Raw genomic sequence first — 19,535 nt, 5'->3', positions numbered from 1 at the left:
TAAGGTAAGGCTGTTCCCTCTAGTTACTTTTGGTACCACTCCACCGAGAGAATAGAGAGGCTGCTTCGGGGGAAGCCAGGGGAGACACATTTTGGACCTGCTTTGGGGGTAAGCAGGCTCTGGTGGCGTGCTATTCCAAGGAACTGCAGACAACCAGCAGGGAGCATGAGGGCCCTAGACGTCTGGGTGGGGAGGAGCAGAATCCAGTTCAGAGAGAAGCGGGATGAAAACACCTGTTACAACTGGCAGATATGTCTGCAGCCTTTGTGACATGTCTTTTTTTTCAGTTGGAGTATAATTGCTTTACCAGGCTGTGTCAGTTTCTGCTGTACACCACCACCAGTCAGCTGTGGGTATACATATATCCCCCTCCCTCTTGAGCCTCGCTTCCACCCTCCCATCCCACCCCTCTAGGCCATTGACAAATGAATGGGTAACGAAGATGTGCAATATATATACACAAGGGAACATTACTCAGACATAAAAAGAAACATATGGTCATTTGCTGTGATGTGGATGAATCTAGAGTCTGTTATACAGAGTGAAGTAAGTTAGAAGGAGAAAAGTGAACATCATATATTAAGGCATATATATGGAATCTAGGGACTGTCCTGGTAGCTCAGCTGGTGAAGAATCTGCGGGCAATGCAGGGGACTCCAGTTTGATTTCTGGGTCAGGAAGATCCCCTGGAGAAGGGACAGGCTTCCCATTCCAGTATTCTTGGGCTTCCCTGGTGGCTCAGACAGTAAAGACTGTGTCTGCAATGTGGGAGACCTGGGTTCGATCCCTGGGTTGGGAAGATCGCCTGGAGGAGGGCATGGCAATCCCCTCCAGTACTCTTGCCTGGAGAATGGACAGAGGAGCCTGGTGGGCTACAGTCCATGAGGTCGCGAAGAGTCAGACCCAACTGAGCGACTAAGCGCAGCACAGCGCATGGAATCTAGAAAACTGGTACAGATGAACCTATTCGCAGGGCAGGGATGGAGACACGGGTGTAGAGATGGGACCTATATGACACTTCAGAGCTATCAATACCTTCACAGAGCCAAAAACATGCAAGAAGGAGACAGGAAATGAATGAGTGAATAGGTGAAAGGGACAGAATGAGAGCACCTAACATGGAGTTGCAGTTGGGTCCTTAGGCAATGCCAACGGCCAGTCAAGTCCGAGTGCGCATGGAGACCCTCAAGCCTAATGTCCACTGTCCTGTAGCAAGGCTCTGCCCTGAAGTCAGAAGAATACTAGAAAAGAGCGATGTAGAACAAACCAAATGACACCCATATGTTCAGAGAGAAGGAATATTAACTTCAAACTACACTATCCAAGGGGCTTCCCCGGTGACTCAGACAGTAAAGACTCTGCCTGCAATGCGGCAGACCCAGATTCGGTCCCTGGGGTTGGGAAGATTCCTAGGAGGAGGAAATGGCTACCAGCTCCAGTATTCTTGCCTGGAGAATTCCACGGACAGAGGAGCCTTTCGAGCTACAGTTCATGGGGTCACAAAGAGTCTGACGTGAGCGAGAGACCAACACTTTCACTTTTTCATGCTATCAAAGAGCTAATAAGTACTACATATCTAGAAGGCTCGTTGAAATTTTTAAAAGAAAATTTCTTTAAATATGAGAGGATTTATAAGGACATAGAGGTGAAAAACATCACTAAAACACATTAATATCAACAGACCAGGCCTCACCAACTAGTTTCAACAATAAGGATAATAATCCCTAAAGTTCCACTTCCAACTTTCCCAACTTCAAGAAAAAAAAGAGGGTTCACAATGCAGAATCTCTTCAGATTACTTAACTTTAGCCAGGTGGACCAGATGATGGAACAAAGGGATGGAATGATCTCCTTCCTGTATGTTCTATGTTGCTCTTGCTGGTTAGTTACTCAGTCATGTCCGACTCTTTTGCGACACCATGGACTGTAGCCTGCCAGGCTCTTCTGTCCGTGGGATTTCCCTGACAAGAATATTGGACTGGTTTGCCATGCCCTCCTCCAGGGGATTTTCTTGATCCTGGGATTGAACCTGCATTGGCAGGTGGATTTTTTACCACTGAGCCACCAGGGTATATATGTTCTATAGGTTCTTCTTAATATGAAATAGGTCACCCCTGTTCTAGGCAACAGCTCCATGTAATTTTGTAAAATTGCTACAGTCCAAATATTCAGGACATCCAGTACAAAGAACATTGATAGGTAGTTCATAAAAAGGGGAACATTGACTTAGCAAACATGAAAAAATATTCAACCTCATAATCAAAGACAAAAATGAAAACAATAAGACACCAACTTTTACTTAAATTTGCAAAACTACTTAAACAATTATAATGCTGAAAGCAAGCAACATTATAATCACACAGGGATTCTAACATACTGACAATATCTACTAACGTCCATTAAAAGCATTTAAACTTAACCCATTAACCAACATTTTGTAATCTATCCTAAAGAGGAGAAAAACTATAAGAAAAGTTACATATGAATAGAAGAATTCATTGTATTATTGTTTGTACCTGACTCTCACTAGTCTAAAAGCTAGGGAGACTTACTTAAGGAGGAATAGTAAGGTCAATTATGGGATAATATTCAGTTATTATAATAACAGCTAAAGTTATACAACAAAATAGTAGACATTGGAGAAAAAAGATATGATATAAAGTTATATGTATAGCCAGACTACTATTAGGATAAATAAGCATACGAGAAATCTAAAAAGAAAAAAACAAAAGTTACCTATGGTGTTTGGATTGTGGTTGCCTCTGCAGTTAATTATAACATTTGTAATTTTAAAAAGTTAATTAGGTCTCGAAACAAGTAAGTGTGTTGGTTCCCTTCATTACTGGACAATCTGTGAGTGCTTAAACCATCTATTTGCACATGAATGATTTTCACACATAATTGCATTAATAGCAATTCTTCCTCATAATTGGTTTCAGGGGAATTAAACCTGACACTTTTGATGTAATGAAAAGGGTAAAAAGAATGGCTATTTGACCCATAATTTGCTCCTGCTTTATTTCTCTTATTACTTTTTAAAAAATTTTACTTTACAATACTGTCTTGGTTTTGCCATACATCAACTTGAATCCGCCACGGGTGTACATGAGTTCCCAATCCTGCACCCCCCTCCTACCTCCCTCCCCATACCATCTCTTATTACTTTTAAGCTTCAGTTTCTTCCTACCACTTCTGATTTGTGCCTATTTCCCAAAGACAGTAACACTTGAGGGAGGACAATGAAAAGCTATGACAAATCTAGACAGTACGTTAAAAAGCAGAGACATCACTTTGCCTACAAAGGTCTGCATAGTCAAACCTATGGTTTCTGCAGTAGTCATGTACAGATGTGAGAGCTGGACCATAAGGAAGGCGGAGTGCCGAAGAATCGATGCTTTTGAATTGTGTTGGAGAAGACTCTTGAGAGTCCTTTGGACTGCAAGGAGATCAAATCAGTCAATCCTAAAGGAAATCAACCCTGAATATTCTCTGGAAGGACTGATGCTGTAGCCAAAGCTCCAATACTTTGGACGCCTGATGCAAAGAGCTGACTCATTGGAAAAAACCCTGATGCTGGGAAAGACTGAAGGCAGGAGGAGAAGGGGATGACAGAGGATGAGATGGTTGGATGGCATCACTGACTCGATGGACATGAGTTTGAGCAAACTCTGGGGGATAGTGAAGGACAGGGAAGCCTGGCATGCTGCAGTCCATGGGGTTGCAAAGAGCTGGACACGACTGAGAGACTGAACAACGAAGACAAAAAGGTAACAGAGCCTCAGCAGTGACTCCTGGAAGGAGAAGACCCCTCCTGTCTCTGTTTCCCCACCAACCACTGCCCCCTTTCACCCAGCCCCTCTATGGAGTCCTCAGACTCCCCCACTTATATTACTTCCCAGAAATTCAGACACATGACTCAAACCAAAGGAAGATTTATCAAATCTACTTGGTTTTATCAATAAGTTCAGTTCAGTCACTCAGTAGTGTCTGACTCTTTGTGACCCCATGGACTGCAGCATCCTAGGCCCCCCTGTCCATCACTAACTCCCAGAATTCACTCAAACCCATGTCCATTGAGCTGGTGATGCCATCCAACCATCTCATCCTCTGTTGTCCCCTTCTCCTCCTGCCTTCAATCTTTCCCAGCATCAGGGTGTTTTCAAATGAGTCAGCTTTTCACATCAGGTGGCCAAAGTACTGGAGTTTCAGCTTCAACATCAGTCCTTCCAATGAACACCCAGGACTGATCTCCTTTAGGATTGACTGGTTGGATCTCCTTGCAGTCCAAGGGATTCTCAAGAGTATTCTCCAACACCACAGTTCAAAAGCATCAATTCTTCGGTGCTCAGCTTTCTTTATAGTCCAAGCTTTTCGTTATTCAATAATATATATATTTTTTTAATTTGGGAGCTGCCATCTTTTCTAAGCTTACTGATGCTTTTCAATGTTTCACACAAATAATAAATTTAAATGTGGTCAACTGTTAATAACAGAAGAATGTAAGTAAAGGATCTCCAGGTATGTTTTATGCAATTCTTACTTTTGCAACTTTTCTGTAAGTTTGAAATTCTTTCTAGTGAAAAGTTGTTGTTTTAAATTCCCCTAACTTAAGAAATACTGAATCACTGTGTTGTGTACCTAGAACTAACACAGTGCAGCAAGTTAGTTATATGTTAATAAAAATAAATAAATAAAATAAATAAAACACTACCTGTATTTTTCCTCTCACAAATGTGGTGATATCATTCTCATTTTCAAAGATGGAAAGTGTCTGCAGCAGATTCTGCTCCAGCCATTCCCAGTGTTCAGTGATTTCTTTTCTGGAACCACCTGCACAAACATAAAATGGTAATAATGAACATCAGCATGTAAATGATACCTTCAAACCAGGCTCACCCCATCCCTATGTACTGCCATCAGCTCTGCCTTCTAATACTTTTTCTCTGTCAGAGGAAATCACACAGAAGACGATGAAAGATGTATTAAAAATCCAAGAGTAAGTATAGTGTATGGTCACGTCTGACCAGGTGAGTCCAGAAACTCTGGGGACAGTCTTTTAGGGTGGGAAGGCAACAACGTTTCTCCCATTCACTTTTCTGGGTTGGGAACTTAGCCCTATCCTCTTTTCTCCCTCTAGGAATCTACACTTTTCAGGGGAAGGCAGATCTTGTCAGGAGACTAGGTTACAATTGTTAAGTTGCAACAATACAAGGCCTTCGGTATGCCCCTGGAGATCTGATGTAACCACCTCCTATAATGGGCAAAAAATGATCCTCCCTCCCTTCAATTATGAATGAGATGTGAAAATGGACTATCACTAGGGAATAGCAGCCCTGTCCTCACCAGCGCCGTTGCTCTGAATTGTAATGGGATGAGGTCATCCTCACAACCTCCATCCAAGTCAGAAACAAGAAGCGAGAGTCATCTCGCCGGCCAACCTGCAAACTGAATCAACCCAAGCCTGGGAGAGTAGATAACAGGTACCCTGCTCTCTGCCCACAGCTGCAGGGCAAAACAGGGATGCCAAGCCAATGTCCTTGTTGACACACTAGAACAAATTCCCTTCTTTTGTTTCTTTCTTGCCCTGCGATAGTTAATGACCTTGCAAAACAGTTTGTTAGAAGACATCCCTATTTTATAAATTGTCTGCATCATTCATTTCAGAATTTAAAAAAGATTTTGCAACTCTACTGATTGATTCCTTCAGATGTCTCCTTAAGATTTCCAAGTTATCTTTTAATTGATTTCTTAAAAACAGCTTCTCTCTGTTCTTTGTCACCAGTAACTGTATATATCTCAGAATCTCACTCTGATAACTGACTGGGAAAAGAAGGAGATAGAAATGTGTCCTGTGATACTCAGAACTGTGAGGAACAGGACTAAAATCTCTTGGGGAATAAGAGGCACGTTTGGAGAGGGAAATGGCACCTCACTCCAGTATTCTTGCCTGGAGAATTCCACGGACAGAGGAGCCTGGGGGTCTACCTACAGTCCATGGGGTAGCAGAGAGTTTGATATGACTGGGCGACAAACACTTTCACACTTGGAGGGTTTTCAGATCCACTGGTCGAGGAAAGACAAAACCAAAACAAACCCACATTCGTTTTCTTTTACTCTGAGCCGAAACACCAAAACTGCCCACATGGAATGGTTCTGTAAAGGATAAAGACTAAATCTCTGAGTTAGGAGGCAGTCCTACGGAAACGCGAATGAAGAGGCTGGAGCTCTTCACAGGCCCTTTCCACGGCTCACTCTTTTGGGGTCACAGTCAACCACGTGGAAAAGCAATCGACGACTCTGCACTACACTGTCACGGCAAGAGCTAGAGCTCATGAAACCTGGGTCCCCCTCCCTTTCTCCCAGCAGCCAACTGGGTGCCTGTAGACAGTCTGTTTCATCTTTTTCTGTCTCAAACTCTTTACATGTAAAATGCAGACAAATTAAAAAAAAAAAAAACTTTATTCATTTCAGAGAAATGTTATAAAAAAATCACATGGAATAATGTCTATAGATACACTTTGTAAAGTAGAAAACACTGTCCAAACGCAAAATACAATGCTCATTTGGAGTATGTCGGGAATGAGTCATTCTGGAGTTAGCCAGAGAGTTTTAAAACATTTTAGACTTTAAAATTTTAAATAGGCATTGGAAAATTTTCTAAAATATACTGTGTCCTTCCTTGCCTGTAAACAGGTCACCACCATCCCCAGCTGCGGCTGGCTGGGCAATACAGACAGAGCCCAATCCAGAGTCAGTGCTGGCCACGTGCCCTTCCCCTGCCGTCCCATCTGTGCCTGCTGGCAACTGTCAGATGTCCACACCTCAAGATACAGGCACTTCTGGGGACTCAGGGGATCAAAGAACTTCTTCAGACCCACCGGGTGTAGTTCCCAGCCTCTGATTTTGCCCCTCCTCTGCCCCTGCCCATGTCGATAGTCGATGTGCCTTCCAGAGGCTGCTTTGCACACGTCCCTCGGCTGAGCCGGGACAGTCCACCTGTGGACTGGTATACCACCCTGCGCTGCCCTTTACCAGGTGGTCATACCAGGTACCTGACCTGAGAGTCGCTATTAGGCTGTGGTGGCAACTGACCGCAAGTCAGCCTCCCTGTTCCCTGGTTGTCCTGCACAGAACCCGTCAGCTATAAGGCCCGGGGCAGCCCAGCTGTGCCTTCACCTTTGCACACACCGCCTGCAGTTTTCGTGTGCTTATTCCTCTAGGCCCACCCTACCACCCCCCAAAACACACACACACTCAGCCACGGTGGAAGCGGTATACGCATCAGCACACTCATCCAACAAACGTGCACTTCTGCCTCCAGTTTTCACGGGGACTACAGGAAGGTCTTCACGACTGACCCTTGGTGTTAAGCAGCCATCTGAGCACTCCTATATCGAGTTCAGGGTCTCTATCCACGTTGTTTCCCCTTCTATCGCCTTCTTTGCTGCTTTACGACCTCCTGCTCATCAGTCTGCCCCACTGTTCCGTCACTTTCACAGTCTCTGCCTGCCACCCCGACGCCATTCTCACCACTGGCTCTTTTCTCCACGCCTCACTGCCTGGGATGTAACTCCCCACGTTTCTGTCTGTGATCACCACCAGTGTCCCCTCCCCACCCCCCCACTGCTGCATGTGTTCCTTCACCTCCTGCAGATTCTCTCATTCTAGTCACTGTCACGTGAAGAGGCTGGCCTTCTGGAGTCACCACCAGCCACTTACAGCTCCCTTTAAGGAAGAAGTGCTGAGACAGCAAATCTCAGTATCTTTATTTGTTTTAATTTATTAATTTTAATTGGAGGTTTTTGTGGTGGTTTTTGCCATACATCGGCATGAATCAGCCACGGGTGTACATGTGTCCCCCCATCCTGAAGCCCCTCCCACCGCTCCTTCCCAACCCATCACTCTGGGCTGTCCCAGAGCTTTGGGTGCCCTGCTTCAGGCATCAAACTTGTACTGCTCATCTCTTTTACCTACGGTAATATACATGTTTCAGTGCTATTCTCTCAAATCATTCCACCCCTGCCTTCTCCCACAGAGTCCAAAAGTCTGTTCTTTACATCTGTGTCTCTTTTGTTGTGTTGCCTATAGGGTTGTTGTGACCGTCTTTCTAAATTTCGTACATATGCGTTAATATACTGTACTGGTGTTTCTCTTTCTGACTTACTTCACTCTATATAATAGGCTCCAGTTTCATCCACCTCATTAGAACTGACTCAAATGCATTCTTTTTTATAGCTGAGTAACATTCCATTGTGTATATGTACCACAGCTTCCGTATCCATTCGTCTGCCGATGGACATCTAGGGTGCTTCCGTGTCCTAGCTATTGTAAACAGTGCTGCAGTGAACACTGTGGTACATGTGTCTCTTTCAATTCCAGATCTCAGTATCTTTAGGTCTTCAGTTCTTTGCGTGATGCTTTGGGCCTGCTTCTGTGCTACCAAGGAGGTTTCAGGTTTCTTCTGGCTATATCCAGGCCCAAGGTTACAAAGTTCCAGAAAACAGGGTTGTATATAAGGAAGAACGCTGCATACCATTATAAGAAACCATTATCAGCATAAATGAGAAAAGAAAAAGACACAGATGCCATCAGCCAACAGTAGTTCCAGGAATTAACTATGGATTCTGATCTATACCCAGCAGACACTTGCCAGGGAGAGGACGGGAAATATACCTTTTACATTTATATTTACTCTGCAGATGCACCATATTCTCTGATCACTTTCCTAAAGGCACAAAAAATAAATGAGGACAGGTGTTTAAGGCTCCAGGCTCTGGAGACAGGAAATACGAGGATGCCTACATAGAAGGCAGGGCTGGATTCCTCCCCCAGCAGACAAGGCACATTCTGAAGATGTCAATCAAGTAAAAGTTCTCTCTGAAAGCAAGTGTCCACTTCCCATCTCAGAACAAACAGGGGGTACTGCTCAGATCACAGAGCAAATGTCCTGCTAACAGTCTGAGAGCAAGGGACACTGTTGTCAGATCACCCTTTAGGAAAGAGGGAGGCTCCAAGAGAAACAGGTTGGAACCCTGACTGTTCCTTACACAGGGCTCTTTCATTTCTCAAGAAAGTAAGCACAAGGGCTACAATGTTTAAGAGCCTGGAACTTTGCTTCTGTTACTGCGCAGAGTGAGATAACAGGAAGCTCTTCTGCCATGACTCTCAGAGAGGGCTGGTCTATCTGCCCAACCGTTTGGGCAAAATGTCTTAGGCACTCAGAAGAGAAAGGAAGGACTTGGCAGTCGACTTTCTGGCAAGGCTGCTTCGACAGAGATACAGCAGGAACAACAAGCTGACCCGATGTGCAATCAGCTGAAACAACAAAGAAAGCTGTGTCGGGTAGGAGAAGGCTTCAGGAAACCCAAGATAAAGCTTTTTGCTACTGGAAAAACTGGATCAACACCTGAGGGCCTTGAGAGAATTTAGAAATTAATTTTGGAAAAATGAGAATCTTTTACCATTTGCAGGGTTGTGTTTTGTTTTCAGAATACTATGCACAGGCCCCGTGTGTATATCTGGGCAAAATTTAAACACTACCTACGATGATGGAAAAACTGAATCAGCCTAGTCTTATTTCTCATCTGGTTTGAGATGTACCTAAGAGTACAGCAAGTCCACGTGAAATAAAAAGACAGAGGTATTAAAATGGACCCACAAAATGGATTCAATTGTATCTGGCCTCTGAGGATTAAGAACAAAGGCGTACAACTTCACTGATGGCGAGTCAGTGGATATCTTTAGTGGTGCATGACTGATATTAACAAAATTTGGTTCTGGGACTGCAGCACTGACTTAAAAACCTGAATTCAACTATATCTAAGATGGTATATTTCCTCTGATCAAGAGGGTATGTATGCACATGTACAGATACATATGTCTGTGTCTAGGCAAAAATAAAAACCTCTTGTGACAAGGCAGGAAAAAAAAAAAAAAAAAAACCCAAGCAAAACAAACTCACTAAACCTCCCAGGGATTAAAAAGCAACCAATCCAGTATTTTCAGATACCAGAACAGGCTGTTTGGATCCCAAAACTGATCCAGTTCTCAAAAGAATTGTGCTTGAAGCTACTTAAATAAAGGTGAAAGGGAACCATCTATTGTATGGCCTCAGACACATGCAACCTTAGCCCCAAAGATGATAATGTTGTAATTTAAATACAAAATAAAGTAAAGGATAATACCCAATATGCCTGAGTGATACTTGCTGTCTCTGTAGGATTTACAAAGCCACCACTGTACTACCTACAGCCAGAAAAAGGACAAACTTGCCTCTGGAGAGGGCAAGAGATACAACCCCAAAATAATGCACTGATTTGAACAGTTTCAGAAACAAAAGCAATGGCACCCCACTCCAGTACTCTTGCCTGGAAAATCCCATGGACGGAGGAGCCTGGTGGGCTGCAGTCCATGGAGTCGCCAAGAGTCGGACACGACTGAGCGACTTCACTTTCACTTTTCACTTTCATGCACTGGAGAAGGCAATGGCACCCCACTCCAGTGTTCTTGCCTGGAGAATCCCAGGGACGGGGGAGCCCGGTGGGCTGCCGTCTACTGGGTCGCACAGAGTCGGACACGACTGAAGTGACACAGCAGCAGAAACAAAAGGGAAATTGATGGTTTAAAAATCCACATCCATCGACATGTATACACTGCTATATTCAAAATGGATAACCAACAAAAACCTACCGTATACCACAGGGAGCTCTGCTCGATGTTACATGGCAGCCTGAATGGGAGGGGAGTTGGGGGAGAAGAAATACATGTATATGTACGGCTGAGTCCCTTTGCTGTTCACCTGAACTATCACAACATTGTTAATTGATTATATTCCAACATTAAATAAAAACTTAAAAATCTACATCCAATTAAAGCTAAAATTCAAATAAGTTAAACAGTGATAATGATGTGTTTTCTATTACTTATCTGTGCTTATTTACCAAGACCAGGTGCCATGATTTCACCATAGACACGTAATCTCACAGCACTCCTACAAGTAGATCCAATTACCCTCCTTTTACAGATGAGGACGCTGAGGCTTCCACATCCTATGAAGTCAAATTCAGATTTTTTTCTGCCCTCAAATGCTTGCTCTTAATTGCTACAGTTCCACCTACTGACATATTTTAGAAGTGAGGCTAAATATCCCTAGAGGTTAGATGATCTGGAGTAATACACAGCCTGATTATCAGTGAGACAATATTACGTAATAGCTCAGACCACAGGCTTTGATGCCAAAGAAGTACACCTGGTTTCAAACCCCTCCATACCAAACGAAAGTTCTATGACCATGGAAGAGTTACTTAATCTCTCTGTGCTTCAGATTCCTCATCTGTAACATGGGGGTAACAACACCATAGGAGCCTGTGCTGGAGATTAAGGACAATAATATGCGTAAACTGCTTAGCACAGGTCTAGAATACATCAATACAAAGCACTAACTAGCTACTTTTGTTATGACCATCATAAGCAAGAAAACACAAAGATCTCATCTTGAAATGTGATGTAGAAGATATTCTGATGTTGAAGACACTTCTCATTTCTGATGTCAGAGCACTAACAACCAGCTGCTGAACTGTTGCCTGACTAGCGCACATTCAGCACAAATCTCTCTGGCCCGGACACCCTTATGTTTAGATTGCAGAGTGTACGTACGACTGAAGTAAAGCAAGCCCAGCAATCCTTGTCTAACTATTATAAGCTTCTTACATAACTCCGCTTACAGTCTCTTACAGGTCATAACAGTATGCTCATAGCTTTATAATCACTTGAGAAAAAAGAGGCTCAGGTAACTCATTCAACCTGGGCAGTAAGAATTAGTGGTTGATGCCATTATTTTGCTTATTTTACTTAAACGCCAAGGTCCTTTCCTACCTTGATGGACAGAATGTAAATGGCTATCTTTCTGGAGGGTAATCAGGCTAATGACACTAAAAGTCTTCTTTGATTCAGCATATCTACTTCTATAAATTTATCCTAAGGTGATAATTAAAGGAAGGTAGAAATATTTGGTTAGAGAATACTAAGATTTTTCAAAATGCAGTTATCATTAGGGGAAAAAAACCCTAGATTTCCCAAAAACAGCAAATCTGCTAGGTAAACTACCTTATATACACAATAAAATATTATCTACCTGTTAAAATTGACAGGATAGACATTTATTTTCTTGACAAAGACTAGCCATATATGTATATCAGACACACATATGTGTACATGTATACAGAGAAGGCAATGGCACCCCACTCCAGTACTCTTGCCTGGAAAATCCCATGGATGGAGGAGCCTAGGAGGCTGTAGTCCATGGGGTCGCTAAGAGTTGGACACGACTGAGCAACTTCACTTTCGCTTTTCACTTTCATGCATTGGAGAAGGAAATGGCACCCCACTCCAGTGTTCTTGCCTGGAGAATCCCAGGGACAGGGGAGCCTGGTGGGCTGCCGTCTATGGGGTCGCACAGAGTCAGACACGACTGAAGCGACTTAGCAGCCGCATTATTGTTTTTTAATGTTTTACTTTCTTTGCTTATCTATATTTTCTAATTTCCTGAAATAAACTTGTACGGCTTATACATTAAAAAGTAAGTTCTTTCATTTAAGCTGCCATGTTCCCGAGGATACAGGAATAGTTCCTAAGGTACACAGGCCACGGAAACATGAATAATGGCCAACCTCCACATTACATGTATGTCATGTGAAAGGCAACTAAATGACCCAGCATTTCGCTAGTGTAGAGAAACAGGAGAAGCAGAACCAATTAGCACCCTTTCATTAAACTCCAGGTCTCAGTAGCTGCTGACTAAAAGAATGTTTAATCATAAAAGCCAGCATGGTAGCATTTAAAAAGGCCTGGGCTGGCAGTGGAGGGGGCTGAGAACTTGACCTCAGCTCTGCACTAACTGACTGTAACCAGCTATGTGAACTCAGGCACTTTACTTTGTCTCTGTACCCTGTCACAATCAGAGCCCTGGACAAGGCCGTGGCTACTCTATCTTTCCGTTCTGAAAATGAATGCCTACATGGGCCCAGATGAGATTCTAAGGTGGTGAAGAAAAGGGAAACCAAATCAATGGGCAGGGGAATCAAGGCACCATTCAGGGCTGTGTTATCTGTGAGGTGCCATCAAGCACACAACCTCCACCCCATTTCCTTTATTAGTCCGGTTGGAAGGTCAGATGTACCCACAGAGAACTGTCGACCTTTCCCTCTGTCTCTCCGGTTGCAACTCTTGTGTCCCAGGGCCTTGGAATTATCTGCAATTCTATATGTCCATATTCTCTTGGAGGGCATCATCCCAGGAGGCACAGTGGTAAAGAACCTACCTGCCAACACGGGAGACACAGGTTAGATCTCCTGGAGAAGGGAATGGCAACCACTCCAGTATTCTTGCCAGGATAATCCCACGGACAGAGGAGCCTGGTGGGCCATAGTTCATGGGGCTACAGAGTCAGACACGACTTAGCAACTAATCAGCACAGCAGAATGTTCTTATGAGGCTGTCTAACGTTTCTTACTCTTTGAACCTCCCAGTTCTGATCGTGTGCATGCACGCTCAGTCGTGTCTGACTCTTTGTGACCCCATGGACTGTAGCCCACCAGGCTCCTCTGTCCTTGGAATTTTCCAGGCAAGAATACTGGAGTGGGTTGCCGTTTCCTTTTCCAAGGGATCTTCCTGACCCCGGGATTGAACCCAGGTCTCTTGTGTTTCCGGATTCTTTGCAACTGCACCACCTGGGAAGCCCTTAGTTCTTCTTGTGGGGACAGCCAAATGGGTTGCCTTCTGCTTAAGACCCTTGAAGTTTGAGGAGGGCAAAGGACTGAGCTCTCTCCTGCCTCTGGGGCACCAAGGCCAAGACACCAGCTGCTGGGGGAACCTCTGAAGCTGTTTAGTGCCCCAGTGAGAGCACAAGTGTAAAATACGCACTCACTGGTGGGAGACAGGCAGGTGTCAGAGTATAACCAGCTCAATTAAGTACTCTGGACCAATTCCTAACGCACTACTTCCTTTATGTTCTTGGAAATAGCAGGGAATTCCCCAGTGGTCAGTTGTTAGGGCTTGAGCTTTCATTGCTGGGGCCCTGGGTTCAATCCCTGGTCAGGGAATTAAAATATAGCAAGCTGCATGTTGTGGTAAAAAAATAATAATAAAGTAAACAATTCAGAAAGAAAAATAAATAGCAAAAACGATGTTACTGCACAAACCACAGAACAAAATGCAAGTCAGCAGGCTGTGGCACAATGGAATATCCGCTAAAAACAACAGTGGCTTCATTTTGTGAAGTGGCAGGGAAAAGAAAAAGTCATTATTTAGGCAGTTTTTGGCTCCCCTTCCGAATGAAAGGTATCAGTGCCAAAGAAACATAATAAAGCAATTTCTTCAAGTCAATCTGCATACAGATGATAGAACACAGTAAAAAGAAGCATCTGGAAACAGTGTTTCAACAAATAACTCCTGGTTTTTGCTCCCTTCTTCTTTCTGTTCATACTGTCAATGACCGAGTGAGCATTATACTGGAGTAAGTCATACAAGGCCTAAGACTAGGTCCTGCCTGGCTCCATGTGGCTCCAATCTAAGACAGTCACAAGAGTAGAATTTACCGCTAAGACAGCTACTCTCCTACAGAAAGTGGAAGGCATTGAATGCAGACGTGCCCTTAGCTCACTTTACACAAATCAGATTCACAAGGCACGTGGCATAAAAACAGAGGTTTTGCAATCCTGTGGATTCTACAGGGCAGCGAGTTAGACAATCTCCTGTTGAAACTTCTCTTACAGCAATGATTCATAAAATCAGAGCAAATTTATGGTTAGGACTCCACACTACATTGTGGATGGCCCAGGCTGCAGAGGGCCCAGGCTCGATCCCTGCTTAGAAAACTAAGATTTCACAAGCCTCAAGGCGCAACCGGAAAAAAAATTTAAAAAAAGACGAGCATATTAAAAAGCTCTTGCCAGACAGTCCCACCAAATATCACCTTTATAGCTTAAGGAAAAAAAAAAATTTTTTTTTTAAATTACAAACTAAAAAGAACCTTTTTAAGCTAGCAAGTTTGGCTCTTACAATCTCCTGAAAGGGAGCCAGGCATTTGGGTTATAAAGAGAAATCGATAAGAAGGAACAATTAGTGGGTGAATGAACTTTAACAGAGGTTGTGGAGTCTCACTTCTGTGGAGTCTTCTACAAGGAAATTCTGGGTAATCAATATATTTAAAAGCTACAACTGCTCCAGGCTTATTATAATGAGATCATGCAGGTATGACAGGCATCATCTCCTTGAGGTATAAATTATGACATCAGCATTTACTGCCCTGTGTTCCTTAGCCCTGGCTTGGCAAATAACTCAGGAATAATGGGTCTTTGTAACTCTGGGCTCTTCCCCATAGGAGCATTCCTTGGAGCCTTTGCTCCATAGAACGGCAAAACCTCAGAAACAGAGAACAGTAGTGATGCCAGATAACAGGGGAGGAAAAAAACAGTCACAGATAGGAACCAGCTCATCACAGCCCCGTACGCGTGCAATGACCTGGGAAGGCCAGGAATCCTAAGGGTTCTGAGAACCTGCAGGCTCTACAGGTTTTTGAAAGTCCGGAACAAGTGATGCAAATGCTGGAAGATGAGTGTCAAAGCCTCCTTACGTCCAGGGGTACTGGCAGTTCTGCCTGATTTCCTTTCTCTTTCTTCACTTGCTGGCTCTAATGTCTATTTTAATACCATTCTACACTGTTTGCCAACTAAAGGTGACATTTTCCCTTTATACTGTGGCTACCGGGTGTTGCCCCTTGTGTGGAGTGAAATACAACTCTATCTTAGAGGGATGACACTGTCAGGGTCCAGCTTCTCTCTTCCTTTATCCTTATCCCTTTTCCTCTTGCTCTAATCCCCAGCCCTCATGCCTGCCTGGATGGTCTTCTCCCTGCCCTGACTCACACTGCCGTTCCTTCATTCACTGGAATGCTTAAATGCTAAGTCACTTCATTGTTTCTCCTGTTTGCATCTGAACCAGAATAACTTTAAAGGGACACAACTACAATGTTAGGATTTCAGGTGCTGAATCCTTGAGAGTGTTTTGCTAGGGTACCAGAGCCTTCCGGCAGTCTGAAATCATACCCACAGAACTCCCCCTACCCTTGTAGAAGGCCAGCCAAGGTTCCTATCTCCAGTTCGCAACCCCATCACCCAATGGCACTGCTTAGTACTTGCTCACACTGGGCTGTAACTGACTATTTCCTTGCATTCTCAAGAGCGGAAGCCGGATCTAATTATCTTTATATCTTTAGATCCCAGCATGGCACTTCCTACCAAGCAGAGATCAATTTAAAACCTAAATAAAGTCAACTGAAAGAGCTTCCAATGGTCAAAGCTAGACCAATTTGAGCAACAAAATAAAGTTGTGCTGGATTGTTAACACAAGGAATAAATAGTCATGCATTCACAGTGATAAAAATAATTGAACAAATTAAAACCCCCTACTCAGTAAGTGTGCATGGTGACTTACTTCCAAGGAGGACAGTTTGGGAAGAAGAAGACAGTGGGAAAACCCGAAAAATACTATTCCAGCTAGGTGATCAAGGACATCATCGGTCATAAGTCAGCTTGATAGGAGGTGCCCTTGCTTGACATAATACGATGAAAATAGCACTCTATCTCTGTGATCTTCTTCACAAAAATCTATCACCCCAGCCTAATCATGAGAAGAACATCAGATAAATTCCAACAGAAGGACAATTCTATAATACACCTGACCATTATCCTTAAAAAATGGCAGAGTCATCAAAAACAAGGCAAGTCTGAGTAACTTCTACAGCCAAGAGGAGATTAAAGAGACATATCAACTAAACAGAAAATAGTACCCTGGCTGGGATCCTGGAACAGAAAAAGGACATCAGGTAAAAACTAAGGAAATCTAAATAAAGTATGGACTCTATTCAATAATAATGTAGCAACACTGGTTCACCCATTGGAACAAATGTTTCATAGCAAGATGTTAACTGCAGGAGAAACTTATATATATGCAGGGGATATGGAAGTGCTCCAAACTATCTATTCAATTTTCCTATAAATCTAAAGCTAAAGAATAAAATCAATTAATTTTTAAAAAAATCATGTGGAGGCAAAAAATTTTAAAAAAACACACACAAAAAAGTGTTCAGTGCCCCTGCTCTTCCTAGGGTTATTTTAAAAAACAAATAACTAAAAAAAAAAAAAAACAAAAAAAAACCTTAGCCACTTTGGACTAGCAGTTCTTGTGAGAGACCTAATAACAGCATGACGGTTTACCACTATTTTAAGCCCAGTGAGTGAAAGTCGCTCAGTCGTGTCCGACTCTTTGCAACCCCATGGGATTCTCCAGGCCAGAATACCGGAGTGGGTTGCCATTCCCTTCTCCACGGGATCTTCCCAACCCAGGGATCGAACCCAGGCCACCTGCATTGCAGGCGGATTCTTTACCAGCTGAGCCACAAGGGAAGTCCTTAAGCCCAGTACATTATTACATATTACCATCAGGAGAAATAAATAATCCCTACTCGGTAGGAAGGATAGGTATTCCTTAGTCCACCCAGGACTTCACGTGTTCCTAGTCATTTCCCAGCTTCCCTGTAGATCGACTGGGGCCATGGTGACTGATTCCATCTAGCCAATGGGGTGTGAGTGACGGTGATGGCACCTCTCGGCCAAGCAAGTGAAACACAGGTGTGCCTCCACGTCCCGCTTTCTCCTTGGAGGTCGATCTTGGAAGTTTTGGTGTTACTACAGATGGAGGTGGCCACTGGATCCCAATAAGACTTCAGCAGCTTGAGAAAGAAACCTTTAGTGTGTTAAACTGCTGAGATTCAGGGTTTATCTGCTGAAATGGCCATAGTAACTTTCTTAAATGACCCATGGATTGCATCTCACAATGAAATGTTCCTTCCCTTCTGAAAGTTGTCAATCATAACACTTCCCGTACTTCCAAATATTGCACTTACCACAGGCGATGGTCCAATAAACCAAAGAGTCTGGAGTCTGGTACAGGATTCGGTAAGGAGCGACCCGGGCACTGGAGTCCAACACGACATCAAGGGTGCCCACCAAGAGGCCTAAGGACAGAAAGCGGGGAGAAAAGTTCAAGGGTCTCCTCCAAATTCCCAGAGGCAGCAGTGTGGACACACCCCTTCTGGCGGGCCTGTCAACAAACCCTCTCCCACCACATCCCATCTGGACAAAGCTTTCCTCTCGGGTGCATATGCTGAAAGGCAGCGCTGGTTTCCAAAACAAAACCAACAGAGCTCCTACCTCAGTCCCTGACACATGGTGGTATTGATAATCGACACCTGTTTCAAACTAAAAAGTAAGGTATGAAGCACTGATATTCTGGGGTCTTTGCTTTACCATCATTACCAACGTGTGTAGTATTTTCTCCCCTTCTTCATCCTGCAAACAAATCCTTAATTTAAGTAACCTAACAAAACCACAGGAACCAGTCATGTACATCTGAGTCCATGTTCTAGGCAGCCCCATGTGTTATTTTCATAATAATAATATTTCTCACCTTTCTTTTGTATTGACCAGGTACAGTTCAGCTCAGCAAACAATAAAAGACTACTATACGCAAGGTGGGGCTTCCCTGATGGCTCAGACAGTAAAGAATCTGCCTGCAATGCAGGAGACCGGGTTTGATCCTTGGGTTGGGAAGATCCCCTGGAGAAGGGAATGACAACCTACTCCAGTATTCTTGCCTGGAGAATTCCATGGACAAAGGAGTCTGGTGGGCCACAGTCCATGCAGTCATGGAGTCGGACACGACTGAGCAACTAACACTTTCACAGTTTCAGATGCAAAGCAGACCCAGTGGGCATGAAGCTGAATAAGACAAGAGTCCCTAAGACATGTATAATCCAGTCAGGGTGAGGGCCAGGCAGTATATTAGGGCTGCGTCTAGGACTGAAAGGGCTGTGAAGCAAGCATTTCCCCCATCTCAAAGGCAAAGTCCTTTGCTATTCGTCACATGGTGATTAAAAACAACTTGGAGATGGAACTGATGGTAGTCGAGGCAGGGAGGGGAAAGTAAAAGGCCCCAGCCTTCCTTGTCCTGCCACAGTTGCAAATAACTAGGATACAGGAAGCACCAAGCCCAGTGCCTGCCCCCTGACCCCGACTCCTCATGAAGTTCTACTGAATCTGAACCACGGGTTCTTATGAAACTGTCACCACCTGTCTCCTGATGCGCTGTCTTCCAGTAACATCTTAAGGCTTGGCTCCGTCCCTCCTGAATAATACCGTAATATGCATGATGGTACTGACATCGCTTCCTTCTGCTCTGCCAGCCTGGAGTCAAGTGACCTAGTGTTCAGAAGAGCTCCCTCCTGGTCTGAGTCACAGGGACAGGCTGTTGAGTTTCTGGTGGCTTTCACCCCCTCATTAGTAAAGTGGCCGTAATAGCCCTTGCCTTCCTGAACTCGAGGTATTAAGCAAGAAACCTTGGGGAGGTTTACACGGGGAAGCCCCACAGTTGTCCTTTCCGTCTCTGTCCACAGTCAGGAGTCCACCTAGGGTCACTGC

At 43.9% G+C, this 19,535-nt stretch overlaps 1 protein-coding gene across 1 annotated transcript in view; it reads right to left on the bottom strand.

Moving 5' to 3' along the window:
* The window catches only part of TBC1D9 (TBC1 domain family member 9), a 120,824-nt gene that overhangs the window by 47,747 nt on the left and 53,542 nt on the right, over window positions 1-19,535 (bottom strand). The window contains exons 2-3 of the mRNA XM_069556855.1: window positions 17,963-18,073; window positions 4,712-4,830 (exon numbers count right to left, since the gene is read on the bottom strand). Coding sequence (XP_069412956.1) covers window positions 4,712-4,830; window positions 17,963-18,073 — 230 coding nt within the window. The remainder of the gene's footprint in view (window positions 1-4,711; window positions 4,831-17,962; window positions 18,074-19,535) is intronic.

The sequence above is a fragment of the Ovis canadensis genome, chromosome 17 (genome assembly GCF_042477335.2).
Source record: "Ovis canadensis isolate MfBH-ARS-UI-01 breed Bighorn chromosome 17, ARS-UI_OviCan_v2, whole genome shotgun sequence".
Taxonomy (NCBI): domain Eukaryota; kingdom Metazoa; phylum Chordata; class Mammalia; order Artiodactyla; family Bovidae; genus Ovis; species Ovis canadensis.
This window is presented reverse-complemented; position numbering and strand designations above follow the sequence as displayed.